At 48.8% G+C, this 27,548-nt stretch overlaps 9 protein-coding genes across 9 annotated transcripts; 5 read left to right on the forward strand and 4 right to left on the reverse strand.

Annotated features, from left to right (window-relative positions):
• Positions 1-205: 205 nt before the first annotated feature.
• Positions 206-3,497, forward strand: BKA55DRAFT_692672 (C-type lectin protein; the record flags this gene model as incomplete). Its single annotated transcript, XM_046199812.1, has 11 exons — positions 206-424; positions 477-595; positions 647-885; positions 938-1,052; positions 1,101-1,114; positions 1,177-1,198; positions 1,247-1,533; positions 1,774-2,467; positions 2,526-2,601; positions 2,653-3,044; positions 3,092-3,497. 11 exons carry the CDS (start codon positions 206-208, stop codon positions 3,495-3,497), a joined length of 2,583 nt encoding a protein of 860 aa, XP_046046997.1.
• Positions 3,498-3,651: 154 nt separating this feature from the next.
• Positions 3,652-5,272, reverse strand: BKA55DRAFT_574988 (uncharacterized protein). The gene is made up of 4 exons (XM_046193339.1): positions 5,118-5,272; positions 5,019-5,067; positions 4,148-4,970; positions 3,652-4,094 (listed from the first exon to the last, which is right to left on the reverse strand). The coding sequence occupies exons 1-4, from the start codon at positions 5,137-5,139 to the stop codon at positions 3,993-3,995; spliced, it is 996 nt and encodes a 331-aa protein (XP_046046998.1). The 5' UTR covers positions 5,140-5,272; the 3' UTR covers positions 3,652-3,992.
• A 315-nt stretch (positions 5,273-5,587) lies between these two features.
• Positions 5,588-6,586, forward strand: BKA55DRAFT_574990 (uncharacterized protein). The gene has a single exon (XM_046193340.1). The coding sequence runs from the start codon at positions 5,740-5,742 to the stop codon at positions 6,508-6,510; it is 771 nt and encodes a 256-aa protein (XP_046046999.1). The 5' UTR covers positions 5,588-5,739; the 3' UTR covers positions 6,511-6,586.
• A 152-nt stretch (positions 6,587-6,738) lies between these two features.
• Positions 6,739-7,716, reverse strand: BKA55DRAFT_517685 (uncharacterized protein; the record flags this gene model as incomplete). Its single annotated transcript, XM_046188207.1, has 1 exon — positions 6,739-7,716. The coding sequence occupies one exon, from the start codon at positions 7,714-7,716 to the stop codon at positions 6,739-6,741; it is 978 nt and encodes a 325-aa protein (XP_046047000.1).
• A 295-nt stretch (positions 7,717-8,011) lies between these two features.
• Positions 8,012-9,555, reverse strand: BKA55DRAFT_98183 (uncharacterized protein). The gene is made up of 2 exons (XM_046201706.1): positions 9,230-9,555; positions 8,012-9,095 (listed from the first exon to the last, which is right to left on the reverse strand). The coding sequence occupies exons 1-2, from the start codon at positions 9,528-9,530 to the stop codon at positions 8,308-8,310; spliced, it is 1,089 nt and encodes a 362-aa protein (XP_046047001.1). The 5' UTR covers positions 9,531-9,555; the 3' UTR covers positions 8,012-8,307.
• Positions 9,556-10,498: 943 nt separating this feature from the next.
• Positions 10,499-12,675, forward strand: BKA55DRAFT_705044 (uncharacterized protein; the record flags this gene model as incomplete). Its single annotated transcript, XM_046200653.1, has 8 exons — positions 10,499-10,679; positions 10,840-10,965; positions 11,224-11,262; positions 11,312-11,568; positions 11,619-11,832; positions 11,878-11,993; positions 12,097-12,180; positions 12,229-12,675. 8 exons carry the CDS (start codon positions 10,499-10,501, stop codon positions 12,673-12,675), a joined length of 1,464 nt encoding a protein of 487 aa, XP_046047002.1.
• Positions 12,676-13,135: 460 nt separating this feature from the next.
• Positions 13,136-14,698, reverse strand: BKA55DRAFT_574993 (uncharacterized protein). Its single transcript, XM_046193341.1, has one exon. It carries the CDS (start codon positions 14,578-14,580, stop codon positions 13,177-13,179), a length of 1,404 nt encoding a protein of 467 aa, XP_046047003.1. The 5' UTR covers positions 14,581-14,698; the 3' UTR covers positions 13,136-13,176.
• Positions 14,699-18,652: 3,954 nt separating this feature from the next.
• On the forward strand, positions 18,653-21,477 carry BKA55DRAFT_517214 (uncharacterized protein; the record flags this gene model as incomplete). The annotated part of the gene is made up of 4 exons (XM_046188162.1): positions 18,653-18,740; positions 18,795-18,921; positions 18,975-20,611; positions 20,660-21,477. The coding sequence occupies 4 exons, from the start codon at positions 18,653-18,655 to the stop codon at positions 21,475-21,477; spliced, it is 2,670 nt and encodes an 889-aa protein (XP_046047004.1).
• A 1,842-nt stretch (positions 21,478-23,319) lies between these two features.
• On the forward strand, positions 23,320-26,919 carry BKA55DRAFT_517245 (uncharacterized protein; the record flags this gene model as incomplete). Its single annotated transcript, XM_046188171.1, has 1 exon — positions 23,320-26,919. One exon carries the CDS (start codon positions 23,320-23,322, stop codon positions 26,917-26,919), a length of 3,600 nt encoding a protein of 1,199 aa, XP_046047005.1.
• Between the last annotated feature and the right edge of the window lie 629 nt (positions 26,920-27,548).

The following is a 27,548-nucleotide window of genomic DNA, read 5'->3' on the forward strand; positions in this document are numbered from 1 at the left end:
AGCTATTCTCCACTGAGGAGGCCAAAGTGTTCAGGTACATTGGAGCTATTGAGATGGTGGGAGGACTATTAACAAGAGCCACGCCCTTTGAGACGATTCTTGCTGCAGCCTATAAACCATATATTCCCCGTCCATCCGCATCTATCAAGTATCAAATCCCGACTTGAAGCCATACTCTGTTTGTTAAATCTGCGTTTGCTTTGCAATGCCTTCCATCACAGCGTCTTCAGCTACTCCCCAACGGGTAAAGCCGACAGCCGCCAAGCCATCGTCGGCTTTGCCCAGTATTATTGATATTCGTGGTGAACATGTCGAAATCAACCTGAAAGACCAAATTGCTTCTATGTTTAACCCTGACGAGGGCCCAAGGAAGCTTCCAACCCTTCTTCTATATAACGAGAGGGGGCTACAGATATTCGAGGACGTATGTTGATTCTGTTGCGAGATCCCCGTTGCTGTTGCTCATACTACTCCAGATCACGTATCTGGATGAGTATTACTTGACAAATTATGAAATTGAGGTCCTGAAGAAGTCCTCTGCGGAGATTGCCAGTCAGATCCCCCAGGATTCGATGGTGATTGAGCTGGGAAGCGGGTTGGTTAATCTCCCCATGATTTGAGACATCATTCACTAATTGTGAGAAAGAAACCTCCGCAAGGTCTGTCTCCTTCTACAGGCGTTCGAGGAGCTTAAAAAGCCCATCCAGTATTTTGCTCTTGACGTATCTCTCAAAGAGCTTGAACGTACTCTGGCGCAGGTTCCTGACTTCAAATATGTCTCATGCCACGGTCTTCACGGTACATACGATGATGGGAGGGAATGGCTTAAACATCCTTCTCTCACGAGCCGCTCAAAGTGCATTATCCACCTCGGCTCCAGTATTGGTGCGTTTATATCAGGGTTTCAAGCTTCGAGGTGCTAACATGAGAATTATAGGCAACTTCACCCGAGACGGTGCCGCTGATTTCTTGGGAGGGTTTGCAGAAGTCCTCACACCATCTGATTCCATGATTGTTGCTGTAGACTCTTGCAGCAACCCGGCACAAGTTTAGTAAGTCAACAATGCCGCTTGTTGTAAGCAATACTAACATCTGTATAGTCGTGCATACAACGGTACGTCACAACTCAGCGCTGAACACAAAATTTGATATTAATGCCGCAGTTCTCTAATACAGACTCCAAGGGGGTAACCCATCAGTAAGCTGATTGGCTCTGTCTGAGTGATTGGAAATTGACATCATGTAGATTCATTCTGAATGGTCTCCAAAACGCCAATGAGATTCTGGGTGAAGAGGCCTTCAACACGGATGAGTGGAGGGTCATTGGTGAGTATGTCTATGACCTTGAAGGTGGACGACACCAGGCCTTCCTTTCTCCCACTCGGCCCACGGATGCTCTCGGATCAAGAGTTTTGCCTCATGAGCGCATAGAGATCGAACAAAGCCTCAAATATTCCGAGGAAGAGAAGGACAGGCTCTGGAAACTTGCAGGCTTGACCGAAATGGGTCGATGGAGTCGGGGAGACGAGTATGGTAGGTCACATTCTCTTATGATACATGTCCCACCCAAAACACGCGATCAGAGGCCTTTGGGTCATGCATCCCCGGACTACCCCGCGAATCGTACCAAAGGGGGGTTTCTCTTTCCAGCTGAGCCGGCAGCATGAGTCCAAACTCGGAAACGGATCCATATGACGTGGGGGTACATGCTCTGAGCTGAAGTTATACCGAGAATGCAGGGAATCTGATGACACGAGACTAACAATTGTTTAGGCCTTCACTTTCTGCAGAAGTCCAGTATGCCGTTCAGCCTGATCCCTTCTCTCTACGCCGCAGAGCCACTGCCAACAGTCCAAGACTGGAAAGCACTTTGGAAAGCATGGGACGTTGTAACCAAGGATATGATGCCGGACGAAGAGCTCCAGGAGAAGCCGATCAAACTACGAAATGCATGCATTTTCTACCTTGGTCATATCCCAACCTTCCTCGATATTCAGCTGACCAAAACCACTGGCAACGCCCCAACCGAACCTGCAACCTACTACTCCATCTTTGAGCGAGGTATTGACCCTGATGTGGACAATCCTGAGCATTGCCATACTCACTCTGAAATTCCTGATGAATGGCCGTCTGTTCAAGAGATCATGACCTACCAAGACAGGGTCAGATCTCGTCTGCAGAACCTGTACAAGAATGGCCAAGACAAGATTCCTCGAGACATTGGTCGAGCTATATGGGTCGGCTTCGAACATGAGCTGATGCATATTGAGACCCTGCTCTATATGATGCTCCAGAGTGACAGAACACTTCCACCCCCGCATACAGTACAGCCTGATTTTGCAAAACTGGCTCAGCAAGCATATGAGGCTAGGGTTCCTAACCAATGGTTTGATGTTCCTGAGCAAACCATTACTTTGGGGATGGATGATCCTGAGGATGGTACTGATACTTCGCGCCATTTGGGCTGGTAAGCCTAACACGGTATGCTTATTTAAAGTTAAATCGTGACTGACTTTATCGAATAGGGATAATGAGAAGCCTGCACGACAGACAAAAGTTCATGCCTTCCAAACTCAGGGCAGAGCGATCACCAATGAAGAGGTATGTGCAATTCGTCTTCGAGGTGTCCTCAAGTCCTAATCAAAGTCACAGTATGCCCAATACTTATACAACTCCAAGATCGAGCATATCCCAGCCTCATGGTCGTCCGTTCCAAGCACTCACACAAACGGGGCCTCTAACGGCAATCATACCAATGGACATTCAAATGGTTACTCTAATGGAAATGGCCACCACGCAAGCCAGGTCCCTGATTCGTTCATCCAGGATAAGTTTGTCCGCACGGTATATGGCCTAGTTCCTCTCAAGTACGCTCTTGACTGGCCTGTCTTTGCCTCCTACGACGAGCTCGCTGGTTGTGCAGCATGGATGGGTGGCCGTATTCCAACTTTCGAGGAAGCTAAGAGCATCTATGCGCATGTTAATAAGCAAAAGAGAGCCGAGGCCGAGCGCACCTTATCAAAGACGGTCCCTGCAGTTAATGGGTAGGTCCATCGAAAATATTTACTCTTTCAAGACTAATAAGTGATAGCCACCTTGTCAATGACGGCGTTGAAGAGACCCCGCCATCAAACTCCTCCGCTTTGGTCAAGGATAGCTCCTCCGAGTTATTCTTCGACCTTACGGAAGCCAACGTTGGTTTCCGTCACTGGCATCCTATGCCAGTCACCTCCCGAGGCAACAAGCTTGCGGGTCAGTCTGAGATGGGCGGCGTCTGGGAATGGACGAGCTCGCCACTTGAGCGACACGAGGGTTTTGAGCCCATGTCGCTGTATCCCCTCTACACGACTGACTTCTTTGATGGCAAGCATAACGTCGTCTTGGGTGGTTCGTGGGCCACACACCCACGCATTGCAGGGCGAGCTAGTTTCGTCAACTGGTACCAGAGGAACTACCCCTACGCATGGGTGGGAGCCAGATTGGTCCGGGATGTTTAGGCATCTGAAGCATTTGTCCTTATATACACGAATTGTTTCATATTATAAACGAGCCGTTGGGGCAGATTATGAACTACTGGAGTCTGATTATTTATATGGGCCCAAATTGCTACGAGAGGGATCTAAAGGAGGATAGTCACTCCCTGAGGAAGCAAATGTATTGTTCATGTCCATCTCTATTTTACCATTATGTTTTGAACTCCTTATCGAAACCAGCTACTCCGTGATGATAGCAAATGTTGTTTCTTGCAACGTCATGACCTTCGGATATCAGCCATTATGAATATCCGTTCCAAGTTTCAGGGTGACACTTGTGAAATCAGCCATTTTAAGGAGATTCCATCCTGTCCCAAAACCGTCATGAGCTCATATTTCGTGATGACTCTTGATAATAGCGCAATCGTTCCAAATAATGAGGTTCGATGAATGAAAATACACCATTCTGACTCTAAGATTGGAATGGGCGCGGCGCTGCCAGTGCTTTGATCATTTCTCTCAACCGTTGAGACTACCATAGATATCGAGAAGCTGCTCAAACACATAGCCAGGAAGCTTAATCCCATTCTCTGTGATGAGCTTGGAAATGAGGTCAGGGGGCTGTTTCATTTGTTAGCAACTCGATCGAGAGCTATAATTTGAGGATCACATACGGTAAAGTCGACAGCATCGACTGTATCCTTACTCTTGTTATCAACACTGAAGTCCAGGATTTCCTGCTTAAAGCCAATATCCCGTTGATCCATAACGAACTTGCGTGCAAACTTGTGTGTTTCAGCAGCAACGTAAAATGGGAGACCAGCTTGAGCAGCCAGCTTAGAAAGCTGGAGAGTACCCATTCGAGAGATGATACCGCCATTGGATGTGACAGCCTCAGCACCCACGATCACCATATCGACCTGACGCAGAAGACCCATGACATAAGCCACCGAAGCCTCTGCGATCTCAGCGACAGGAATACCCTTTGAGCGAAGCTCGCGCACTATGCGATCACTCTCCTCAACACGGGTTTCCTCGCGCACGTAGATAACCTTGAACTTCGCTGCACCGAGGTTCTGCACGGCACGCTCTAGAATTCCAACAACTGATCGTGAGGCACCGTGTGTGAGGATACATTGACCCTCGTGAATCAGCCTCCATCCTGCGTCTGCAATGCCTTCTCGCGCGGCATTAGCACGCTGGGCAAAAAGGCGTCCGTTTCGGAGGAGATGTTGCCTCACGGCCTCGAAGCTGCCATCCTGTTGACGAAGCGACGAAACGAGGTACTGAAGAAAGAGATCTGTTCCAGCAGAAAGGGGTACAGGGTTCGCAACGGAGGCTTTGAGACGATCGGAGTGCGCTTTGACGGTATCGAGGATCTCGAAAACGGTGGTAGAAGGGTGGGCGTTAAGAAGAGCGATTAGGGACTCGATGGCGGCGACGGGTTTGGTGAGGTATGGGTCTGAAGCAAGAAGGCCTCGGTATGTTTCGACGATACTGGCAGGTTGTTAGAGGAGTGAGAAACGGTTGGTTTTGGGGACGGACTCGAAATCGGAGGTTGATGAAGTCTGAGGTTGCTCAGCCGGAGCAGCAGCTTAGATGAGTTAGCAAAGAGCCAGGTATTTGCAGTATAGAGTAGCTGACCTGCTGTATCGACCGTGGCCATTATAGGGGGTGTGCGAGACGTCGCGGACTAGGTATTTAGAGTTGAGATGATACTATTCCCAATCTTAGAATCTTTGGAGGGGAATTTTCGAAAGGTTGGTGAGTCAATCAATCTCTCGGAGCTGGTTTGGCGGGGTGAAGTGGGGAGCGGGGCCGAAAGTGACGGCACCGCTTAATTACAGGTCGTTTTCAGTTGAGGTCCCCTGTAAGTGCCACCATGGATAGAGAAGTGTCGCTATGATGTGCAGTAGCAAGCAGCACTCTAGATGAAAACAGATTAAGTGTATACAGTTCATATCGAAATATTGTGCTATTTTCGTCTGGAAACAAGGTCAACCAGTTGCGTTGCATCGTTCAATAACGTGCTGTAACCCGTTGATATCGAAAGGTCACCACTAAGTTGACTACCCTGCAGCAGAACCCCGAACAAAAGTGCCCCGCGCTGCCCTCCACCGCTTCCGATCTTTACACCCCTCTCTCCGTCTTCAACTTCAAACCTCTGTAGCTTTTGATTCTTTATAACATATTCGTCTCGACTCCAACAGCTCAATTCACCTCAGAACAACCATATAACAGTTATAACCGATAAACGTAGCTAAGAATGGAGCTCCTCGATCCTGCGACAGGCGCTGCCCTCCCCAGCGACGCCATCCAGCGCATTCTTTTCGTCGCCAACGCCGTCCACGTCTATAACATTCCTCCTCTTACTTCTACAAAGGGCTACTCTGCTAGTACATGGACTGCAGAGCCCCAGCGCCATATCTTCACTGCCCGCCTGCGCGTTGTCGAGACTGCCTACGAATCCGAGTCATCAACCAACAAGCTCAAAGTTGATGCCGTGCTGGAGGATGCTTCATCAGGTCAACTCTTCGCCGCAGCACCATATACCGCTCCTGGTGTTGTAGAGCCGGTCCTCGATAGCAGCCGATTCTTTGCGCTCACGGTGCGCGATCCACAGGGTCGAAAGGCTGTTCTGGGCATTGGTTTCGAGGAGAGAAGCGAGGCGTTTGATCTGAGCATTGCGCTCCAGGAAGCAAGAAAGGCTCTGGGCTGGGAGGGCGAACAGAGCAAGCCGGCTGCAACGAAGGAAAAGGAGGAGCATAGAGATTATAGCCTCAAGGATGGCGAGACTATTACCGTGAGCTTTGGCGGATCAAAGTTCGGTAGGCGCAAACAACAAGATAGCTCGTCATCTGGTTCAGGAACTGGAGGCGATCTTCAGTCATTTGCACTACCACCGCCACCTGCTGGACCAAGCTCTTCGGGCGTCTTCTCATTACCACCTCCACCAAGTGCAAATGCTGTTAAGCAGCAGAAGCAATCAGCTAAGGATCTTGGATTCGACGATGGACAGTTTGGAGAGTTTGCTTAAAGATTTCACGGATAAATTGGTGCATCAGCGATATGATTTGAAAAAACAGACAGTATATATACACTAAGACATGCTAAAGATTGAACGCCAAATCGATGCTACTGATGGTAAGTGACATGATGATGATTTGATATTATGAATCAACATGTATGATCGGTCCGTGGTTTTGAGTAATGCTTGAAAAATCAACACATGATCCGGCAACGCCTTTCAAGTGCACCGATAAGCCTAAACCTCAGGCCAAGCATTGTGAAGACAGGGAAGACTGAGCCGTCTCTCCCTAAGCGCAACAAACCGCTCGTCACTCAACTCCTCTCCAAGTTCAGAGCCATAGTCCTTCTCCTGAACGAAGGGTGCCTCAACATCAGTTGGAGTTGCTGGGGTGGTCTCGGACTCAACGCTATCACAGCTAGATTCAGGGCTGAAGTGATCCTCTGCGGCCTCGTCAACAGTTTCCAGACCGTACGAGGTCGGCTCCTGTTGAAGGTATGATGGTTCATAGACCTGATGCACATCGCCGAAGTAGCCCATGGGAGCAAAGTGCTCAGAAGTGCCGCTCAGGGGTGTCAAAGGAGTGGGAAAGCCGTAGGAAACAGGACTGAAGCAGACAGATGATGCGACACTAGGGCTTTCGACAGTCCATGCCTGTGCCCGTGTCTCTCGGCTCTGGATTTCAACATACAACTCACCAAGACGGGAGAAAATAGCCTTCTCCTGCTCAGCGGCCTGGTTGACCTTAGACTTCAGCAGAGCCAACTGTTTTCTTAGCTTTCGCCGACCATTGTCGCTAGCAAGGTTCTGGAGCTGCAGCTCCACAGCGCAACACTGTCTCATGAGCTCAGCAGCTCGACCAGCCTGCTGCTGGAGAATGGTGGCAAGATATGCTCGTTCTATATAGAGATCCTCAAAAGGTCTAGGCGAAAAAATGAGACGAGAGTTGGTATGTGGCTGCTGATTCACACACTCTCGTGAAGGGCGACTCCTTGAGCCGGAAGAGCGTCGACGTCTCCTTCGTGGAGAAGGACTGCAAACTGACGGTGTGTCTGGGTGTGGTGTATCCGGAAGAGATTGAGGTGAAGGTGGGAGGATATGACATGTTTGTAGCTTAGGGATGGCAATGTTTAGCTCATCAGGAGGCGGAGTAATTCTTGCATCCATAGGTGGTAGCTGCACCATGCCATGAATTGTTGTGAAAGTTGCATTCATCTTGATAGATTTTGAGTTTTTGTCAATGATAGTAGTAAGGAAGGAATATCTTCTCTGAGAGAAACAGCATCCATCGTTACTAGATATTCATATCTCTCGTCCTCCTTTTCCTCTCCACTGTGGACAAAGACCAATGCGAAGAAGGCTATACTGGACTTGAGGGGTCTGTTCGCTTTGTCGATGTGTTCGCCTCAACAAAGCAAAACAGCGAGTTCCGGCGCTTGACCTAGCAATTCTTTGGAAGAAGGTTCTTCTAGTGAGAGGCGTTGGTTGTTCTGATGGATCCGTGCCTGGTGGCCACACTTAAAGTCACCAATGTAGTCCGTCAATAAGACTGGTCAGTCATGGCTTTTGGAGGTTGTTCAGTTGGCAGTCAGGAACATGAAAGAGAGGTCGTGGGGTCTAGAACAGCAGGTCATCGGGTTTGCCTTGCTCCATGTAAGTGAATAAAGTGGCCAAGCCAATTGCTTGTTCGGACCAGGAGGTGGCGCTGTTAGTCCCCGTTGTTGGCTTGGATTGACAGCCTCATAACAAGGTTTGATTCATTCGGAGGGCAACCCAACAGTCAAATGAGAGGCGACTTGCTTCTCATCAGATAGCAAACCCATCGTGGCCTGGTGGGTCATTGAACCGCCATAACCTAGCCTCTTCTGCGGCTTTCCTGATTGAGGAGATCTCTTGGGCATTGACAGCTCGGTTGATCTCTGCGTATCGGACCTCCTGCTTTTCTTCTTTGCCATCTGCCTTTGCTCGCTTTGGCTTGCCGACATGAGCGTCTGGATGATACTGCTCCATAATGTTGATGAAGCAATCTGTGGAGACCTCGTCTGCTAGAAACTTCATGATTTCAGCACCTTCATCCTCTTTACCTGGCATAACAAGATGGCGAATCAGCAAACCCTTCTTGGCTATCCCGTCTCCGGTGAAGCACAGGTCACCGACCTGAGCATGCATCATCTTGATACTCTCTCTGGCTGTTGCGGCGTAATCATCCGCCTTTAGTAGCCTTTTGGACGTGCTTGGCTTCCACACCTTAAAGTCAGCAAGGTAGATATCGACCAATCCATCCATCAGCTGCAGGGATGCAAGAGAGTCAAAGCTTGATGTGTTGTAAACGATGGGAACTGTCAGGCCTTGGTCCCTGGCATGGAGGATACTCAACGCCACCTGCGGGACAACATGCTCAGGCGTAACAATATTGATATTGTGCACCTTGCCAACCTCCTGCAGCTTGATGTACCAGTCACCTAATTCCTCAGGCGTCAGGTCCATCCCATTTCGTTGATGTGCGATATCGTAATTCTGGCAAAAGATGCACCGCATGTTACACCCGCTCATGAAGACGGAACCACTACCGTTGTGCCCCTGAATGCACGGTTCTGTATGAGTTTAGTCAGAGGCTGAATAGAAGAACATGGTACATGACTAACGGTGAGCTAAGGAGCTGAAATGCAAGGGAGTATCAGATGTAGCGAGCCGAGAGCGAAGAGCAATGGGGAGCAGATGGACTGACCTTCGCCAAAGTGGGGAGCGATTGTATTGACTTTCGCCTTCTCTCCGATGAGGCACATGCCTGTTTTCTCGTACCTGTTTACGCCACATTCTCTCGGACATAGATTACAATTGCGAAGGTGAGCATACGCCAAAGAACGCTTCTTGGCTGCGTCGCGGGAACTGAGGGTCATATATCGCGGAACATAGTCGTCAAGGAGGAACGGGGGAGCAAGATGAAGAGAGCGATTGAGTATCTTGGGAGCTATGAAAGTAGTTTTGGTAACATTAATAGCGCATCGTCTTGATAACGACAACATCATGGCTGATATCGCGTGTTGATCATGGTGACAGTTGGTTCATCTTGATTGGTGTTGAGAAAGGTTGTATTTATAGGTGGCTTAGTCATCGCTTCTCCAGATGATGGAGGGCATGTGAAAGAGTTACGAATGGGCAGTCTTTCGGTTATCTCCCGAGCCAGTTCGAAGAGAGGATGCTTCTATACACTTCTACCTTGAAGAAGCAACATCGGGGGTGTTTAGCAATTTTGATTTGCTCTCCCTAGGAGTGACTCCAACAAATAAGTGATTACCCTATAAAACTAATGAGAGGTGAGAAAAGACGCAATGGCCATGGTTACGAGAAACATAAACGTCAGGGCATCTACCTTAAAGGAGTAACTAAAACTCGGAATTAGAGGTCTCGTAACTGATAAATATCTGAGCTTTCTCGTTAGTCGAGGCCTGCAAGTCTGCCATTGTTCAAACGCCAGGGTCTCGACTTTGCCAATTGCCTCTATATGTAGATCACAATAAAGTAGAATATCACGAGGTCCATTTCATAGGCTATTGCAGGTAAAAGTTTGAAAGAACTGGCGTTCTGACATGAGGTTATCGCATGAGAAGAGAACTGAGTATAAACACCAAACCCAACTGTTAGATTGTGAAACCAGAGGATGAGGTCACTAATAATTGTCCCTTGAGGTCCAAGAAAAATGAAGAATGGAGATATCTCATTATGCTGGCAAGTTACTTTAGGAGGAGTATTCTAGCTACGATCACACGTTATTACAGACACATACGACTAAGCGAGTTCCATCTGGCGGTTGTCTGTCAGTGGCAGACTTCCATAGTGATTGGAGTGTTGGAAATGCTCGCATTCATAAGCTGTGTTTGTTTGTTTACTCTCCGATTTAAACGAGGTGGCGAGTTTACCGAAGAGCACTCTCTTCACAGCATCTCAAACATTGTCTTGGCTTATTCGACACCTCCTCGCAATCGGGTCGTCTAAGATGCTTTTTGGGAATTTCTGGCTGGCCTTTCTGGCCGTGTTCTTTCTTCCGTTAGCTGAAAGCCTTCATGTAACCCCGGACATTGCAGATGAACATTTGCGTAATGTCTACGACTATATCATCGTTGCAGGTGGCACCGCTGGTCTAACCATTGCCAATCGCCTCTCCGAAAACCCAGCAGGTACTCAATACCGATAGACTCGACTAGCCTCACTGATGTATCTCTTAGTTTCTGTCCTGGTTCTCGAAGCTGGTCCTTTGTACGTCTCTCGCAACCCACTTGGTCTGAACTAGCAAATCGCATTTCAGGGATAACGCGAGAAATCTTTCGATTCCTGGAGGTCTGCTTCCTGTCCCGGGAACCATCGGGTCAGGTGGATGGCAAAAATACCAATGGGGGCTGACCACTGAACCCCAGACCTATCTCAACAATCAGAATGTGGGAATACCGCAGGGGAAGGCTGTTGGTGGCAGTTCCATCCTCAATGGCCTCTGTTGGTCCAGAGGCTCAGTGTCTGATTATGATGGTTGGGAAAAGTTGGGTAACAAGGGTTGGTCTTGGAATGACCTACTTCCTTACTTCAAAAAGGTAAGTGTGTAACCGATCTTTGAGAATGAGGCTGATTTTTGGTAGTCTGAGAAGTTCACCTTCAATGTTGAGCCTCATGATGTCAAGGAGCTTCACATACATCCTCAATCAGCTGCGCATGGATACAATGGCTCAGTGCACGTCTCCTACCCTCAATACTTCTATGACCAATCCTGTAAGTCATGTACATCGTCAAAGCTTTTTGTGTTCTGACCGGAGAACAGTCAACGTTCTCGAGGGCTTGGCTGAGCTTGGTCTACCCATCATTGGTGATGTGAACAATGGGACAGCCGCAGGGGCCATGACACTCCCCTCAAGCATGCACCCTGATAATCAGACGAGGTTCGATGCTAGAGAAGCTCATTTTAACTCGGCATCTTCGAGGTACAATTTGCACATTGCAACCAATCAGACTGTCACACAACTTGTTTTGGATAGTAACAGTGCATATAACTCCAATCGGAGAGTTATGGGAGTCGAGGTACAATTAGGTGACACAGAAGACAAGGAGGTTACTAATCTATATTGTAGTTTGCTCCAAATAACAAGTCGAAAGCGAGATCAATTTCTTGTACTCGAGAGGTTATTGTTTCGGCTGGTGCCATTTTCACTCCTACTTTACTTCAGATATTGGGAATTGGGCCATCAGATGTTCTGAAGTCGCTTGACATTCCGGTCAAGATTGACCTTCCCGACGTCGGATATAATCTTCAGGACCATCCCATGATCTATGCTAACTACTACTGTGAGTACCTTGCTTCTATCAGATATCGGATACTGATGGTTTCAGGCCGCAATGAATCATATTTGAGGAGTGATGAGATAACCGACGATGTGTATGATGAAGTTGCCGAGGAATACATACGGAACAGAACAGGTGAGCGCAAATATCTGAGAGAGGGACCAGTTTCTGACAAATTTAGGTCCTTGGACGGCACCTCTCATAAACACGGTTGCGTTCCCAAGTCTACAGTCAGCGACTGATGACTGGAAACAATTTATGAACAAGAGTTCCGGTAATGGCATTCCTTCAAATGCCCCCAACTCCGTGAAGAAGGGCTACGAAGTCCAACGGAGGATTCTCAGACAAAAAGTCCTCAGCAATGATACAGGCATCTTTGAGACCATGGCCAACTCATAGGGGCAGTTCGCTGTCGCTGCTCAAAAGACCTTCTCCCGAGGCACCATCCAACCCTCGTCTTCCTCTATTTTTGATACGCCAAAACTGGACCCACGATACTGTTCCGACACGATCGACTGCGAGATTATTGTTCTTGGTCTCCAAATGAACACGAAACTGATTCAAACCAACGCTATGAAAGAGCTCATGCCCGAAGCGGAATCGGTGTTCGATACTACAGATCGTGAGTCGTTGATGAAGCAAGTCATGGAGAAGATCACGACAGAGAGACATCCTTCAGGAACAGCAGCCATGATGGCACTCGAGTTGGGAGGAGTTGTTGACCCAGAGCTCAAGGTGTATGGCACATGCAACTTGCGTATTGCTGATGCTAGTATCATGCCCCTGATTCCGTCAGCGCATCTGCAAGCTAGTGTCTATGCCATTGCTGAGAAGGTGAGACTCTGATTATATTAATAACGAACTGCTGTTGACAATTGAAATAGGCGGCAGATATGATTAAATCAGTCAAACTGGATTGCCGTACAGGAGAACGGCTTCCTTTCCCTCCCAAGCCGCGAACAACCATTTGATAACATCTTTCATGCTTGGATAGCACTTATAGATCAAGCTGGAGAAAAGGCCAGTCATTCTGGGTATCATGATGTAAGCTTGCATTGGACGGGACACATTTGGGATGAAATAATCATAGATCACGCATTAGACTAGGTAATGATAATATGTCACATCTCTGCCTCAATCTCAATATGTTGGTTATGGTTCTTCCTTATCACAATGCTCACGGGAGCGAATCTACCAACGAAAGGAATAAAGGTATGGCTATACACAATACCATGCTGACAAATTGGCCATATCCAAGACTGGGTTTCCCCCATCTGGCCAGGTTCTTATCCGTCAAACTCCAAGACGGAACTCTAACGTCAATTGGCAATAAAGAAAACCATTTCCTCAATCCTGCGATCCTTCTCTTTCAACATTCGCTTGTTGTTCATACCAAGTCAACTGATCAGTCATACGCTTGATCTCTGAATTCTGAACAGCCAAAATATCCTTCATCTCCGCCATCTTACGAGCCAGGAACTGATTCTCGGCAACCAACTTATCCGCTCTCTCCAGACGCTCTTTGTTCTTTGCCTCAATGGCAGACACACGCTCTGGCCAAGTTGGAGTCACGATGGATACTACAGTAGGTCTCTCCTCCATTAGTCGTGTGTTCTTCACGCCAGGATGCTGCTCGGCTGCTGGTATGACAAATAGAGGAGACTGATGGCCCTTGCCTTTGATGCGGTAGAAGCGAGTTAGAAGATCTATAGGGACAATGCCTTTGGCGTAGACTTTGCCGCCACGTTCTTCGTTCCATATGCGTTCACCGACTACACCACTTGCCTTCCAGATCTTCTCTTTCTGCTCGATCTGTGCTTCAGCAACATCGATGAGTCGATGGATGTAGTTTCTGATATCTTCGCCACAGTTCACGAGGATGTACTTATCCTGTGGATAGACAATCTCGCGGCCCCCTGAGACGCCATCAGCACCGGCGTGGCCCAACATCTGCTGTGGGACGAGGGCTTCTCCTTTAAGGGCATCGGTAGCGTTAGCGTAGTTGATTTCGAGTTCATGGATACGACCGACAAGATGCTGGTGATGAAGAATCCATTGACCAAGAAGACAGTTGCGAGCAGCTTCAAGTTGCGATTCTGTCAAAGGATGGTTCTTTTTCTCATCCTTGGGATCTTCGAAACCAGTTGGGAGAATCGACATCAGACCGCCAGTAGAGGAGTACTCATGATCGATGATTTCAAGACACTCATTCGCATGCATGATGAGATCGTGGTGTGTCATGTAAGGACGACGAATATCTCCCTGCTTAGCCGAAGGACCAAAATCCTCAACTTGCGTCAAAGGACAATGATGTTCGATCCCATACACTTCAGACTCTGACTTGACAAGATTATGCAGAGCAAAAAGAGGATCATGATGAGACGGATCATCATTCTCATAAGGCGTATTGAGATCATTCAACCAGTCAAAAGCCTCGTTCTTCTGAAAAGTCCAACTCTTAGAATCTACATCCCCTGTGCCTACAGGACGAGTGGTAGTAGACGGAGCAAGCTTTCGAATGATGTTGGTGAGAGATTGGGCATGCTGCTTGAGGGCGAGAAGAGTGGGAGGACGGCCGGATGAGAAATAGGAGCAGTTGATGTGCTGTAGAAGCTCAAGGTCTTGGGGGTCTAAGATGCCATTGTCTGGGGTGAACCAGTTGGATCTGTAGGAGGCTGCGTATGCGTTGGAAGGGACATGAAGAGGCTGTGTGCCCTCTTTCTGCTTCCCGGCTGCTCGTAAAGATACCATTGTGACTGGAATATCGATGTTGGCACAGAATTGAGAAGGGAGTCACAGGTTGACAGAACAGAGATCAGAACGAAAGGAATTTTCTTTGAAAAGGAGAATTATCTATATATTCTTAAACAGACATAAAGAGATCTTTCTAGTAGTCTGTCACAATGCTGGCGCCTGTAGGGGCGGGTGATTAATGTGATGCTATTCAAAGAACAAAGGAACTAGTTCTTTGTTGTAAGTGCAGCTCGCCATCATCATGGTGGGCGCATAGACATTGTTTGAGCAATCAAGAGAATCAAAAACGGTCAAATCGTTTCCTTTCTTTGTCTTTATGGTGAATGGCAACCGGAATCCCCGAGAATTGGATGCGTTTAGCCATTGACAATCGAGCTGCGAAGGTCTTGGGAATTCAGCTCCAGTATTGTTCACAAACTTTCATCAACGGTCGAGTACCCTCTGCCTGTTGGGCTTATGTCATGAAAGACAATATTGCTATATCATCACAATTTCACCAGGAATATATATCGCAGTAGTACAAGCTACTCGTCCCTCAAGTTTGACATGAATCGAGCTGCTCTTGTTAGTGAGCCACAATCGGTATGAATAAGCGCGAACCCGTGTTTCCATGTCTAGTAGGGGGTATCGATTCGCGAATTTGTCATTTTGGTAGAATTTTCTTCAAAGAGCAACCTGGCATCTCGGCTTGCGTTCCAAGTTGGTACAACAGAAAAGAGTTTGCCCCCTCTCACACAAACATCTATTCACTGTTGTACGCAGAAGGCATCACAGCTTTGCGTGCACTAGGAGCTCGCCTCTTTATGCAGGGTCAAGCAGCTGCATTTCTGATTCTTCGCCAGGGGAATGTACGCTTCATCAAGGGCAACTTGGATTGAAGCCATTCTCGGTGTGACAAGCCCAGATTCCAGGTCTCGATCAACAACAGGTCATTACCTACTCTACGATAATACTTCACATGTACACAGCAACAACTGAGGCAACCTCCGCCGAGTTGATCAGGAATGTTTAAGCAAACAGCCACAAGGTGAAACACAAATGCCGACACTCAGATTCAAAGGACAACCAAGGGATCGTAGCCGATGGTTGTACGGTAATACACACGTGACTGTGCCTGAGTTGAACAAAGGGCTGTACAATCAAGAGGCCTCGTCTTGACTTTCACAACGAGTTACAGACGGGAACAACGTTCTGGAGCAGTCCGTAATGGTGATGCAGCCCTGGAAGGCCCAATTTGTGAAGCCGCAACATGCTTTGTTAGGCGACGTCTGCGGTAACGGCATGGCCACGCTGCAAGCAAGGCAAAGCCAAATTTGAGGGAGACATGTGGGAATTCAATAAATTCACATCAGAGGAGATCTTATTGGTCGAATGGCGACATCTTGAAGGTTGATGCGTCCAAGGTAAAATTACAGGCACGTACCTCGGCCCAGTCCGTGCCAGTTTGAGAGTGAGGTTGACACCAGAGCAGACCATTTCAGCTGAACGAGCATCATATTGACTGCGCTAGGGCCAGATGAAGAATGGTGCATGCATTTTGTGGAGAGTCTAGCCTTTTGGAATGAATGACTGACTGGGGTACGTAGATGAAGTTGCACTCGTAGCATTTTCGTTCAGATCTCGAGAACTGTTTGAAGAGACGACTGCTGGATCTCAATCGCCAATCGGTGAGAAAGTCATGATGTCGTTGACGAGATTGAGACACCGATGGGCATCAACCTTGAGAGACTAAAGGAACAAAGGATGGTCTAATGATCAAGACAGGGGCGATGAATGGAGCGTCTCTTGCTCGATGAGCAGTAGCGCGATGATCAAGAGAGATAGCCAAGTAAACAAACCAATGGAGCTCACAAGGTAATTATGACAACAGATATAGCGAGTGCACTGTAAGTCAGGTCGTCATGAAGCTACCGTTATGGGGAGACGTGAGTTAATTTGGAGATCGGGGAGAAAAAAACGAAGCTAATGTAGTTGATGTCATTGGCGTCGAGGACGGGACTGAACGCTCCGAAGTGAGGGAGTCAGTTGGGCTGTGATGAATTGAAATGGTAGCGCCACGGGAATGAGAATGAATGAGTCTCAAAAGGTAGCGGAGATTTCCTGTCTTGGCAGATACTCCCAAGTCCTAACAGGGGGGACGATTAACATTCCGATCCGGATCGTCACTGGGCTTGATTCATTGACTTTTGACTGAGTGTGTTTGTGCTCACTAACTCGATGGTTCAATGATTGTGGTGTTGATGGATGCATCTGACATCACATCCAGATGGAAAGCGATCCCTGTCAAGCTGTCTCGTCTCTGTCGTGTGCATCCAACGCAATGCAATGCATGGCAACACGGAAGAGCGTCGTGGCTGTGCCTCTCTTTGATCGAGTCTACGCACAGCAAAATCGACAACATTAGCTGAACTCGACAGTCCAAAGACGTTGATGCATGATCTAGATCGAGGCCGTGATACTCGTGAGGCACAGAATAGCCAAGTCTTGACTTTAGATGCCGTAAAACGTCGGCAACAGCCTCACAGACTCACTCTGTTACGGTCCAAATTCTTTTTGGCTCCCTCATTGTCTCCCTGGTTGCCCCTGTCGGTATGCCCGTGCATCATGAACTGAGGCATCACGCAGCACCAGATTATTTACCTAGTGAACGTGACTATTTACAGTAGCGCAAGGGCAGCGGGATGAGGTGTCCACGTCGCAGCGGATAGTGGGTTTGTCCCGTAGCCAAGCTTCAACAGCCGAAATTGAGGAGGATTGATTTTGTACGCAGGCCCTTTTTGAGATCAGAAATAAAGTTTTGGGGTGACAATGGGATCATGAATTACTCTTCAGAAACAGGGTCTTGTTTTAGAGTATCATTTTTCGTATTTGCCCAGCCATTGATTACCATTCGTTTCATATCAATCCCACAAATCGCATGCGTGTTGCAAAGTTTTACCGGTTTCTCGTTTTACTGTCACCGTGTTATCGCCCGGGATCAAAGCGTCCATACCTGCAGACTATCAGTTTGCATTCAGAGAAGGGCAGTGATTTGCAATGCCTTCCAAGGCCAGCTGTCCCAGGTCCAGATAGAGTGCCGGGGGCCTGGCCTGGACCCTCCATCCATCTCAATTACCGCTGATGATGGGGTGCACCAAAGAGCGATTGGCCAGTGTCGATCTAGCCCCAAACCAGTGTGTGTCCCAGAGAGCTTCAGGCACTTGGCGATGAGCGTGCAGGCTGGGCGCTACAGTGTGACGTCGACATCAGCACCTTGTGCCATGCCAGCTTGTCAGTCACCCTGACGTTGATGCATGGCATCACACCTTTACACTGGATATCTTATGACAATATTCTCAGCAACTATAGAAGAAGCCAAGATGGTGGAATTCGAAAGATACTATAAAGCAGCCACAATCCCTCCAAGTTCAGGGCAAGCATAAATCGCAAGCAGCCGCGTTTTTTACTTCCTTTTTCGCTATTCTCTACTGAATTTACTGGGCTGAGACATGACTTCACCTTGATTAAGGGGGTCCCGTTCTAGTGCTAAGCTTTTCGTCTTTGGTCGCATTTGCACTACACAAGCCTCCTCCATTGGATTCACACACACCCCTGACAACCTGAGCTGAGCTACCGTACCTTAGCCAATATCTGAGAAAACCAACTTTTTCTGTCTAATCTAACTATTGTATTGTATGGCTGGACACGTTAATTACATATAGCCAGCCCCATCCACCTTTTGTTTTATCTTTTCGAGTTTTTCGTTCTTCGTTCCTAGTTTTGGTAGCAAGTGCGCAGATTGGAACGCGCCTGCCTCCCGTCTCAACCTAATCTACCTGCCACCCGTCCCCCGCCAACGGAAGGGTAACACTACAGCTTCCTCCCTTGCTGTAACTGAGCGACGCGGCCCAAGTGCCAACTTAATTTCTTCAATTTCTTCCTAATAACTTCAATTTCCGACGTCATCGACGTCGTGCGTCGAATTAATCGAATCGAGAACCAGAAACCGATTATAATCGCCCAAATCAAGGGCTCACACCAGAATATACACCCTTGACGTAGTCCTAGATACTTCAACTGGGCTGCAATCATGGGAAACTTCATCAGTTGGTTGGAGAAAAACCTCCCCGACCCCAACTCGGGCGGTGCGAGAGGAACGCAGCCTCAGTCCCTCTCGGGTAAGTTAAATAAACAAATACTGGATAATGCGACGCGAGACTAACAATTCTCAGGCATGGTTTCGACTCTCGTTCCCGTGCTCATACTATCGGCGGTCTACCTCGTCGTTTTCTTTGTCTTTCGTAAGTCCAACAGGCGATTCTATGCGCCTAGGACGTACTTGGGCTCCTTGCGCGAGCAGTAAGTGGTCATGCACCACTGAACTCTGAATATTAACTCTAACGGCTTTGCAGTGAACGAAGTCCCGCGCTACCTACCGGTTTCTTCAACTGGATCGGAGCTTTTTGGAAGCTTCCCGACGCCTACGCTCTTCAGCACCAGAGTCTCGATTCATACCTCTTCATTCGATTCCTTCGCATTTGCTGCACCATCTGCTTCGTGAGTCTTTGCCTCACATGGCCCGTTCTCTTCCCAGTCAATGCCACTGGCGGAAACGGAAAGAAGCAGCTTGAGATTCTCTCATACGCCAATGTCAACATCGATGATTCGACTCAAAGGAACAGACTCTACGCACACTGTTTCATTGCCTGGCTTGTCTATGGCTTCGTCATCTACACCATCATGCGCGAGTGTATCTTCTACATCAGCGTGCGACAGGCCTTCCTTCTTACTCCCCAGTATGCCAAGCGTATCTCATCCCGCACTGTTCTCTTCACCTCAGTTCCCAAGGAGTATCTCGATGAGGCCCGTATTCGCACCCTCTTCAACGACTCAGTTAAGAATGTTTGGATCCCCGGTGACACCAAGGAGCTCGACAAGATCATCGAGGAGCGTGACGATGCCGCCATGAAGCTCGAGAAGGGGGAGGTTAAACTCCTCAAGCTGTGCAACAAGGAGCGCATCAAGGCCATGAAGAAGTCGGGTCCCGAGGCCGAGAAGGTTGCCTCTGCCCCATCTGACCCTGAGTCTGGGAACCTCTCAGCCCGCTGGATCCCCGCCAAGAAGCGACCTACACACCGTACTGGCCCTCTGGGACTCATTGGCAAGAAGGTTGATACTATTGAATGGGGCCGCGAGGAGCTCAAGACCCTCATCCCCAAGGCCGACAATGCTCAGGCTGACTGGCTCGCTGGCAACTATGAGAAGCACTCTGCTGTGTTCGTCGAGTTCTACACCCAATCTGATGCCCAGGCTGCTTTCCAGACTACTACTCACCACCATGCCCTCCACATGGCTCCTCGTTTCATCGGCGTCAAGCCCGACGAGATTGTCTGGAAGAGCTTGAACTTCCCTTGGTGGCAGGTTGTCATCCGCCGATATGTCGTCTACGCCATCATTGCTATTCTCATCATCTTCTGGGCTGTTCCCGTGGCCATTGTTGGTATTATTGCTCAAGTCGACACTATTAAGACTCTTCCTGGTCTTACTTGGATCCAGGATATCCCTCAGGTCATTCTCGGTGTCGTCTCTGGTCTTCTACCTTCCGTTGCTCTCTCCATCCTCATGTCCTTGGTGCCTGTTTTCATGCGCATCTGTGCCAAGCAGGCTGGTTGTGTTTCAATCTCTCAGGCTGAGCTCTTTACCCAGAACGCCTACTTCGTCTTCCAGGTTCTCCAGGTTTTCCTGGTCCAGACCCTTGCCAACAGTTTCGTTTCGTCTATCGCGACGATCGTTAAGGATCCCAGCCAGGTCTTCAGCATGCTTTCATCTTCTATCCCTACCGCATCCAACTTCTACATCTCTTACTTCATTGTTCAAGGTCTTACCATCGCCGTCGGCGTCCTGACTCAAGTTGTTGGATGCATCATCTTCAACCTGCTGTACAAGTTCCTGACTAGCACTCCACGATCTATGTACAACAAGTGGACTACTCTCAGTGCTCTCACTTGGGGAAGTCTCTTGCCCGTCTACACCAACATCGCTGTTATTAGTAGGTAACCCTTAATTCATATATCGAAATACAGCTAATTTTTCCCAGGCATCGTCTACGCTGTTATTGCACCTATCATGCTCTTCTGGTCTACCCTCGGTATGGGCTTGTTCTACCTTGCCTACCGCTACAACATTCTGTTTGTTACCGAGACCAAGATCGATACTCGCGGTCTCATCTACCCCCGTGCTCTCAAGCAGCTCTTCGTCGGTGTTTACCTTGCTGAGATCTGCCTTGTCGGCATGTTCATTATCTCCAAGGCCGCCGGCCCTGCAGTTTTGATGGCTGTATTCCTTGTCTTCACGATTCTGTTCCACATCTCCCTCGCCAAGGCTCTTAACCCTCTTCTCTACAGCCTGCCTCGCTCTCTCGAGGTTGAGGAGGAACGAATCCAGCGAAGCCAGCAGGGCTCAGAGTTGGAGGATGGACAGGTTCAGAATGGAGAGGGTGCCGCTTCCAACGGTGCCTCCAACGGTGCTGGCAAGAGCCACGGCGTTGGCAAGTTAGTGCCTGGTGGTGCTGACGGTGTTCAGAAGAAGGGCAACTTCTTCTCCAAGTGGCTCAAGCCCTGGGTCTACGCCGATTACGCCACCATGCGCCAGTTGGTGCCTCATGAGCGTAACATGGGACTTGAGTATCCTGAGGAGGTTGAGCGTGACGCCTACTTCCCACCTTCCGTCACAAGCGAGACACCTGTCCTCTGGATTCCTGCCGACCCCGCTGGTATTTCCAAGCAGGAGGTGCTCAACACAAGCAAGGTGATCCCCATCTCAGATGAGGGCTGCACACTCAACGACAAGAACCACATCGAGTGGGACACTGAGGGAGCACGACCTCCTATCTGGAGCGAGAAGATTTACTACTAGAGGCGGAGATGATTTTGTTCGTGTGATTGATACCCAAACACATGCCAGCTATCAGGCTGTGTTGCTTTGAAGATGCGGGGGTGGTTGAAAGGAGATGATCGAGGATTGGGAAACTGAAATAAACGACAGTATTGGATTTAGTCAAGATGGATATGTTATCGATCGTGTCATGAACTATTAGTGTCTGGCGCGGTTACTAGATCAGATAGTTATACAGTCAATGAATTCTAATGCTAATGAGGAACGAGTGCAAAACATGTCAGTGACTACAGTACCAGTGACAGGAAGGAAGATAAATCATTGAGTTAACCGGAGCGAAAAGTTCTGAGCATGGCGTTTCCCTCACTATTCAAGACTCGAGGTTAACGATACCCGTTTATTACTCAAACCATATTCAAAGTCGAGAAGTCCAGTCTGGCATATCCTCTTATCATGGGATGTAAGGTTCCGTGATAGTTGATTGGGCAACTGCAGGTAGTACGATCGCCTCCGCTTCCCTCCACAACGGGTGATTGATTGTTACCTTGTAGTCCGCAGTAGGGTTAGAAGTCGCCAAAGGATGGACAAGGCTTTGACAACTGAAACATGGAAACAAAGAGTACAATGGAAGCTTGAAAGCCGAGACATATGGCATACGGGAACAAAGGGATTGATTGATATTGACGTACAAAGAGAGAGAGAGAGAGAGAGCTTACGAGTTCAGATGGTTTGGTTGTTGGGGTGAGTTGATAGACGAAACAGGGATTTCCTTGATCGAATTGGCTTAGGCTTAGGTCGAGAGCACCTACCAAACTTTACCGGGAAGCGGATAGCGGCAGCCACAATTGAAGCCACAACCGCTATTGTCGTTGAAGCCGTGGACATGCATCGGAGACAATTGTTTATGTCTGCTGTGATTGCTGAATATGACACAATAGCAATAACAACAAACTATCCAATCAGTAAAACCCTGCAGTATTCATACTGCAGTCTTTAGCTGTGGCGCTTCTACATGTGATAGCCTCCCTCGACTAAACCCATGTCCTTGTTCCCGTCCGTAGCCAACAAGGATCTAAAGAGCTCCCCCTCCATCAGCTTCTGATGTGATGGTCCCACAAGCGTTGTTGTCGTGCCAACCATCATCAACAATCACCTCGTCAGGCAGAAAGCGGCAAGTCATTCACATTCTCACGAATAGGATCTTGATTCTTAGCCCGACTTTTGACAAGATAGGTCTAATCGCAAACCTTGCTTGTGTGATTGATTGATAGTACGATATTGACATTGGACGATACGGCTCCAGATCCCGGTTGCTCTTACTGCTGAGATCCCCCATCCCTGTTGCTTCTCTTTCCTTCTCTGTGCTTGTGCTCTCTTTTTTCCCCCTCGATTTCTTTCTTGACTCTCTACTTGCTCTCCTACAATCCAATCTGAACCTGGACACCGACCCCATTCGTGGCCTGTTATTGAGGCCTCTGCATTATTAGCACGTTTGGCCAGTATTGAGAGTCTGGACGAGGTGCGCATAGACCGAGACATTGCGCAGAGACCCTTGGACATTCCTTCGTGTCGATCAGCAGAACACGTTCGACACTTTTACACTGCAGATTGTCAGACTCTACGCATACTCAGAGTAGGGAAGTTGGGGGAAGTGAACGACTGCAACCGAAATACCCTTCGGCTTTCGAGCTACGAGGTGATGGCCATGCTCTGAGCGCTCAGTAACATCGTCGGCGAGAAAACTACGCTTAAAAAGCGACTGCGATTGCATCGCCTGCACCTCTTGAATTAGCGAGTCATCTCAACTTCGCAGAAACCGCAATGGCTCTAACCATCACCAGCAGCTGTCGGTCTGCGCGAACAATGCCCAAAATGACAATCTCTACTACTCTCCTCCTCTGCGCGAGCATGCTTCTTCTCGCCTTTCCAGCTGCCGCGCAAACTTTCCCATACGTTCCCACAGAGATTCTCATGCCCGATCCAACATGCGTCGACGGTAGCGTTCCATGCAGTGCTTCGAATCTAGCATACATCTTCCGACAAACAGCGTCAGGCAATGTCGAATTTCGAGCCCTCGACTTTTCAAGGAGTATTGATGCGGACGAGAACAGCCTTGAGCGCGCAAGCAACGATACTGTTTTACCTTTCTTCGATGGTAGTTCCAAGAGCACTGCCTTTGGTGCTGCGAGAACGGCGAATGGCTCTGTTCTCGTGTATGCAGGTGACTGCGAAATTGGCAGCGGCGATGTCTGGAGCTTCGACTATAGCAACGATCAAGGCGAGTGGTCTCGTCGGGGTCTCAAGAACGGCGGCGATACCCGTCGAGCACCGTACTTCCTCGGTGGTACTGTTGCATTTTCCTCCAGCCTCGCGCCTGACATGGACCAGCCGACTCTTTATACTTATGGTGGAATGTGCGAGACATCCGAGTCTGGAAGTGATGCGACGAACTGGCAGAGTAATGCCAACTACACCAAATCGATGCTGAGACTCGCACCTCATGATAGCGATGCTTTTACCTCGTACGAGATGAGCGTTGCTTCCAGTGGCGGACCAAAGACACCCATTGCGGGCTTCACTCTAACTGGTCTCACGCCCTCGATGACCAATAAGTCTGGCATCGTGACGCAGCAGATGAGTTACGTACTTCTTGGTGGACATACCAAGACAGCCTTCATAAACATGAGCACAGTCGCTGTATGGAATCTTCCCGCTGAGTCGTGGAGTTATGTCAACATTCAAGCTCCAAACGTTGATATGCCAAAGTCAGATCTTGCTGTTAAGGATAAAAGCTCTCAGAATCGTCGCAGGAGCACAAACACTGCGGATAATGTCTACAGTCGTTCTGGCCATACTGCGACGCTCAGCGAGGATGGAAGCTCTATCATTGTTATAGGAGGTTGGGTTGGTGATGTCAATACCCCTGCTGAACCACAACTTGCTATCCTCGAAATGAGCGAGATCTACAGCGGATGGCAGTGGAAGATCCCTGATGAACAACCTGACTTCAATGGAATCTACGGCCATGGCGCTGCAGTATTGCCAGGAAATATGCTCATGATCTACGGCGGATGGGAGTCATCTGATTCTTCCTCACGAAAAATCAAGCGTCAAGCCTCGTCTGGAACACTTCGCTTCTACAATATCACGTCAGGTTCATGGGGATCCCAATACACGAATCCAGTCTCTAGCTCATCGGATGATGATAATGACGCCCCCAAGGACGATAACAAAGGATCAAACTCGAAGCGCCTCGGCCTCGGTCTCGGTCTAGGCTTTGGTATCGCTGCCTTGATCGGCATTATCATTGGTGCTCTATGCTGGTACAAGAGACGCAAACGACATATCAGCAAGCGAGAAGAGGCTGTCAGAGCACTATCTCAAGATCCCAATTACTACAACAACGAATACCCCGAGATGATGGAGAATGATCCTTGGGGGCTCGATAGTGCCCCTTGGTATGGCACTGGTGAAAGCCCTTATGCCGCTGGTGAGCGATCCCTAGGTTACGAGTCTATGAGAGGCGCTCGAAGTGGTCTCCCTGGACTTCACATTCCACACAAATCTATGGCAAGACCGTCACGAGGAGGTTATGTACCTACGGGACCACGGCCTACAAGTTTCCCGGGTCCAATTCATCCGATCTATGAGGACGATGAAGAGGAACCCTATCACAACCATGGCCTTTATGATCACGTCCCGACACCTACATCAGAGGCCCCTTCAGATCCTTTCCAGACTCCAGTCGCAGGCGTGGAGCCGAATAATGTTCCTCACCCCATTTGCCTGACTCCTGGAGGTGGTAACAGAGCCTCAGCAACACCTAGCCCTGAGAGTCCACGACATGATCCTGAGGTTCAGGATTGGGTTACTGAAGTTGATGCTGCAGAAGGACTACTTGCACGTATGAATAGTCGACGAAGCCAACACCAGAATGTACAGAACCTTGATAGCGCTGAAGGCTTGCTTGCGCGCATGAATAGCCGTCGAAGCCAGAACCAAGGAAGCGCCGGTCACAGCCAGGGTCGTTCTTCACCAACACGGCATAACTCAACCCGCTCAGCTGCTCTGCGAGATGATGAATCACGAAGCGGATCTAACCTGTCCGAGTCAGCACGAAGCGCCGCAGAAAGCATCAAGGCTAAAGCACGTCAACTCAACCCTCTCGCTCCAGCGTTCCTAGCAGCTGGTGCCGAGCACCCTAAGCCAGGCAGTTCGTCGTCTAGTAGCTACAACACAGCCCGCTCGTCATTTGGTGTTCTTCAAGCAGAGGGTCCTTCGTTACTTATGGGAGACCGAGCTCCTCGCTACGATGATGATGAGCCCTCGTCGCCATCCAAGTCAAAGCCACGTAGGGGATGGCTGGGCTCTCTTCGACGAGTGTTCTCAGGGGCTAGTACCCCAACATCTTCCCGCGAAGATATGTCTGGCGTGCGACGTTCGTTTGACCAAGAACCTGTGACTGGTGACTACGAGCCCGGTCTGGTTGGTCTACGCGGCGAGCTTCTTAGAAGGAAGAAAGGTCGACAGGATTGGGAAGGTGTTGAAGTCGGACCGCATGATACTATGATGTCTGGTGGAGCCGGACCCGAGCCTGGAGCTGAGTCTGACTGGGACATTGAGAAGGCTGTTGAGCAGCGATTGGTGCAGGTCATGTTCACTGTCCCTCGAGAACGATTAAGAGTTGTTAATGGCAACGAGGAGGGAAGTGATCGAGAGGATGAGGTGCCGATGAAGCCACACAAAGCTGAGTTTGTTGATCCAGATAACGAAAGTCAGACATCGGGAGGTGTCAGTATTCGTGAGAAGCGGGATGAACGTGAATTTGGACATGCAGGTATTCGACCGGTGACGGAACCAAAGAGGGGCGAGGAGGAGATCAATGAAAAGCAATCGCTTGTTCAGGATGACCAAGAACAGCTGAATGAGAGGCGGCGTCTTGAGGAGGAGAGACAACGACTGATGGATGAGAAGCGTGCTGAGGAACAACGTCTGGCAGCAGAGCAATTTCGACAATCACAACAGAAGGAAGAGGAGTCTACAAAGAGAGAGCAACCACAATCTACATCACAAGAACAACAGCAACCTCCTACAGAAACACTACAACAACCGAAACCCCCTCATCTTCAACCTCCTCAACCTCTCTTCCAGCGCAGCTCCCGGGAATCTTCACCATCGTCATCACCTTCTTCCTCTCCTCTTCTATCTCCTGACCACCCCTCTCACTCAAGACGACACACACGAGGCAACTCAAACAATTCAGTCGGCGGCTTCCTCCACCCAGACCTAGCTCCATTAGAACCACGCTTCTCACACGAAACAGATCGTTCCTCGGGCGTTCTTCTCGAAGCTCAAGCGGTTCCTCTCACGCGAGAACGAGCTCGAACACGTGTCTTGGCTATGGTCGATAGTTTCGAGAGTCTAAGTCGTGAGAACAGCCCGAGTCCCACACGGTTCCAGTAGAAAGAGAAAGATGCATAAGGTTCTGCACAGAGCACGGATTTGTTATTTTGGTTTTGCAGGGTGTTTGGGTGCAGGATAACTGGAACATAGGGATTGCTTGATTTGGAATTCGCTTCAGCATTTTGGAAGCTTCAGGGCATATTTGATTTGGATTGTCATGAGTCTTGGATTTGTATATATATCATAACGTATCTATGTGCTCAAGATTCTACCCTACAATTGGGATACGATTGAAAGACAGGAATTCGCTTTACACTTTCATGCCTAGTCTTGACTTAGTGCTTTGCCATCTCTAACCTCCTTGAGTAATGTTACTGTCTGTAAAGTGTTCCACAACCAGTGATATTCTGGACTCACCACTTGAAGCCACGAGGATATCCACAAACTTAAGACTCCATCGTTTTCGACCGTAAACCAGTTTGTTTCCTACAACGCTCCCACTTTCCGCGATATCTTGACTTAGTGCATCTCCACGACTAATTTGCAAAGTCATCGGCCACGTCAAATGTGGCGTTCTACGCCTCAGGAGCTTCGGTTCTGCCCTATTCAAGCGGTGGACAGCTTGACACCACGCGCGATTCATGTTGCCTCAGGTTTCGAATCCAGCCATAGATCGCGTGGGGCGATGA

This window comes from Fusarium redolens (genome assembly GCF_020744475.1).
Source record: "Fusarium redolens strain MPI-CAGE-AT-0023 chromosome Unknown BKA55scaffold_12, whole genome shotgun sequence".
Classification (NCBI taxonomy): Eukaryota; Fungi; Ascomycota; class Sordariomycetes; order Hypocreales; family Nectriaceae; genus Fusarium; species Fusarium redolens.

Excerpts from the sequence above, each read along its gene's own strand:
- BKA55DRAFT_574990 (XM_046193340.1), top strand. The coding sequence starts at position 5,740 with ATGGAGCTCCTCGATCCTGCGACAGGCGCTGCCCTCCCCAGCGACGCC.
- BKA55DRAFT_574993 (XM_046193341.1), bottom strand. The coding sequence starts at position 14,580 with ATGGTATCTTTACGAGCAGCCGGGAAGCAGAAAGAGGGCACACAGCCT.
- BKA55DRAFT_574988 (XM_046193339.1), bottom strand. The coding sequence starts at position 5,139 with ATGGCCACGGTCGATACAGCAG. Across the intron at positions 5,068-5,117 it reads GGCCACGGTCGATACAGCAG|CTGCTGCTCCGGCTGAGCAA; the intron begins GTCAGCTACTCT and ends AACTCATCTAAG. Across the intron at positions 4,095-4,147 it reads TCGATGCTGTCGACTTTACC|CCCCCTGACCTCATTTCCAA; the intron begins GTATGTGATCCT and ends CAAATGAAACAG.
- BKA55DRAFT_98183 (XM_046201706.1), bottom strand. The coding sequence starts at position 9,530 with ATGATGTTGTCGTTATCAAGACGATGCGCTATTAATGTTACCAAAACT. Across the intron at positions 9,096-9,229 it reads CGCTCCCCACTTTGGCGAAG|AACCGTGCATTCAGGGGCAC; the intron begins GTCAGTCCATCT and ends AAACTCATACAG.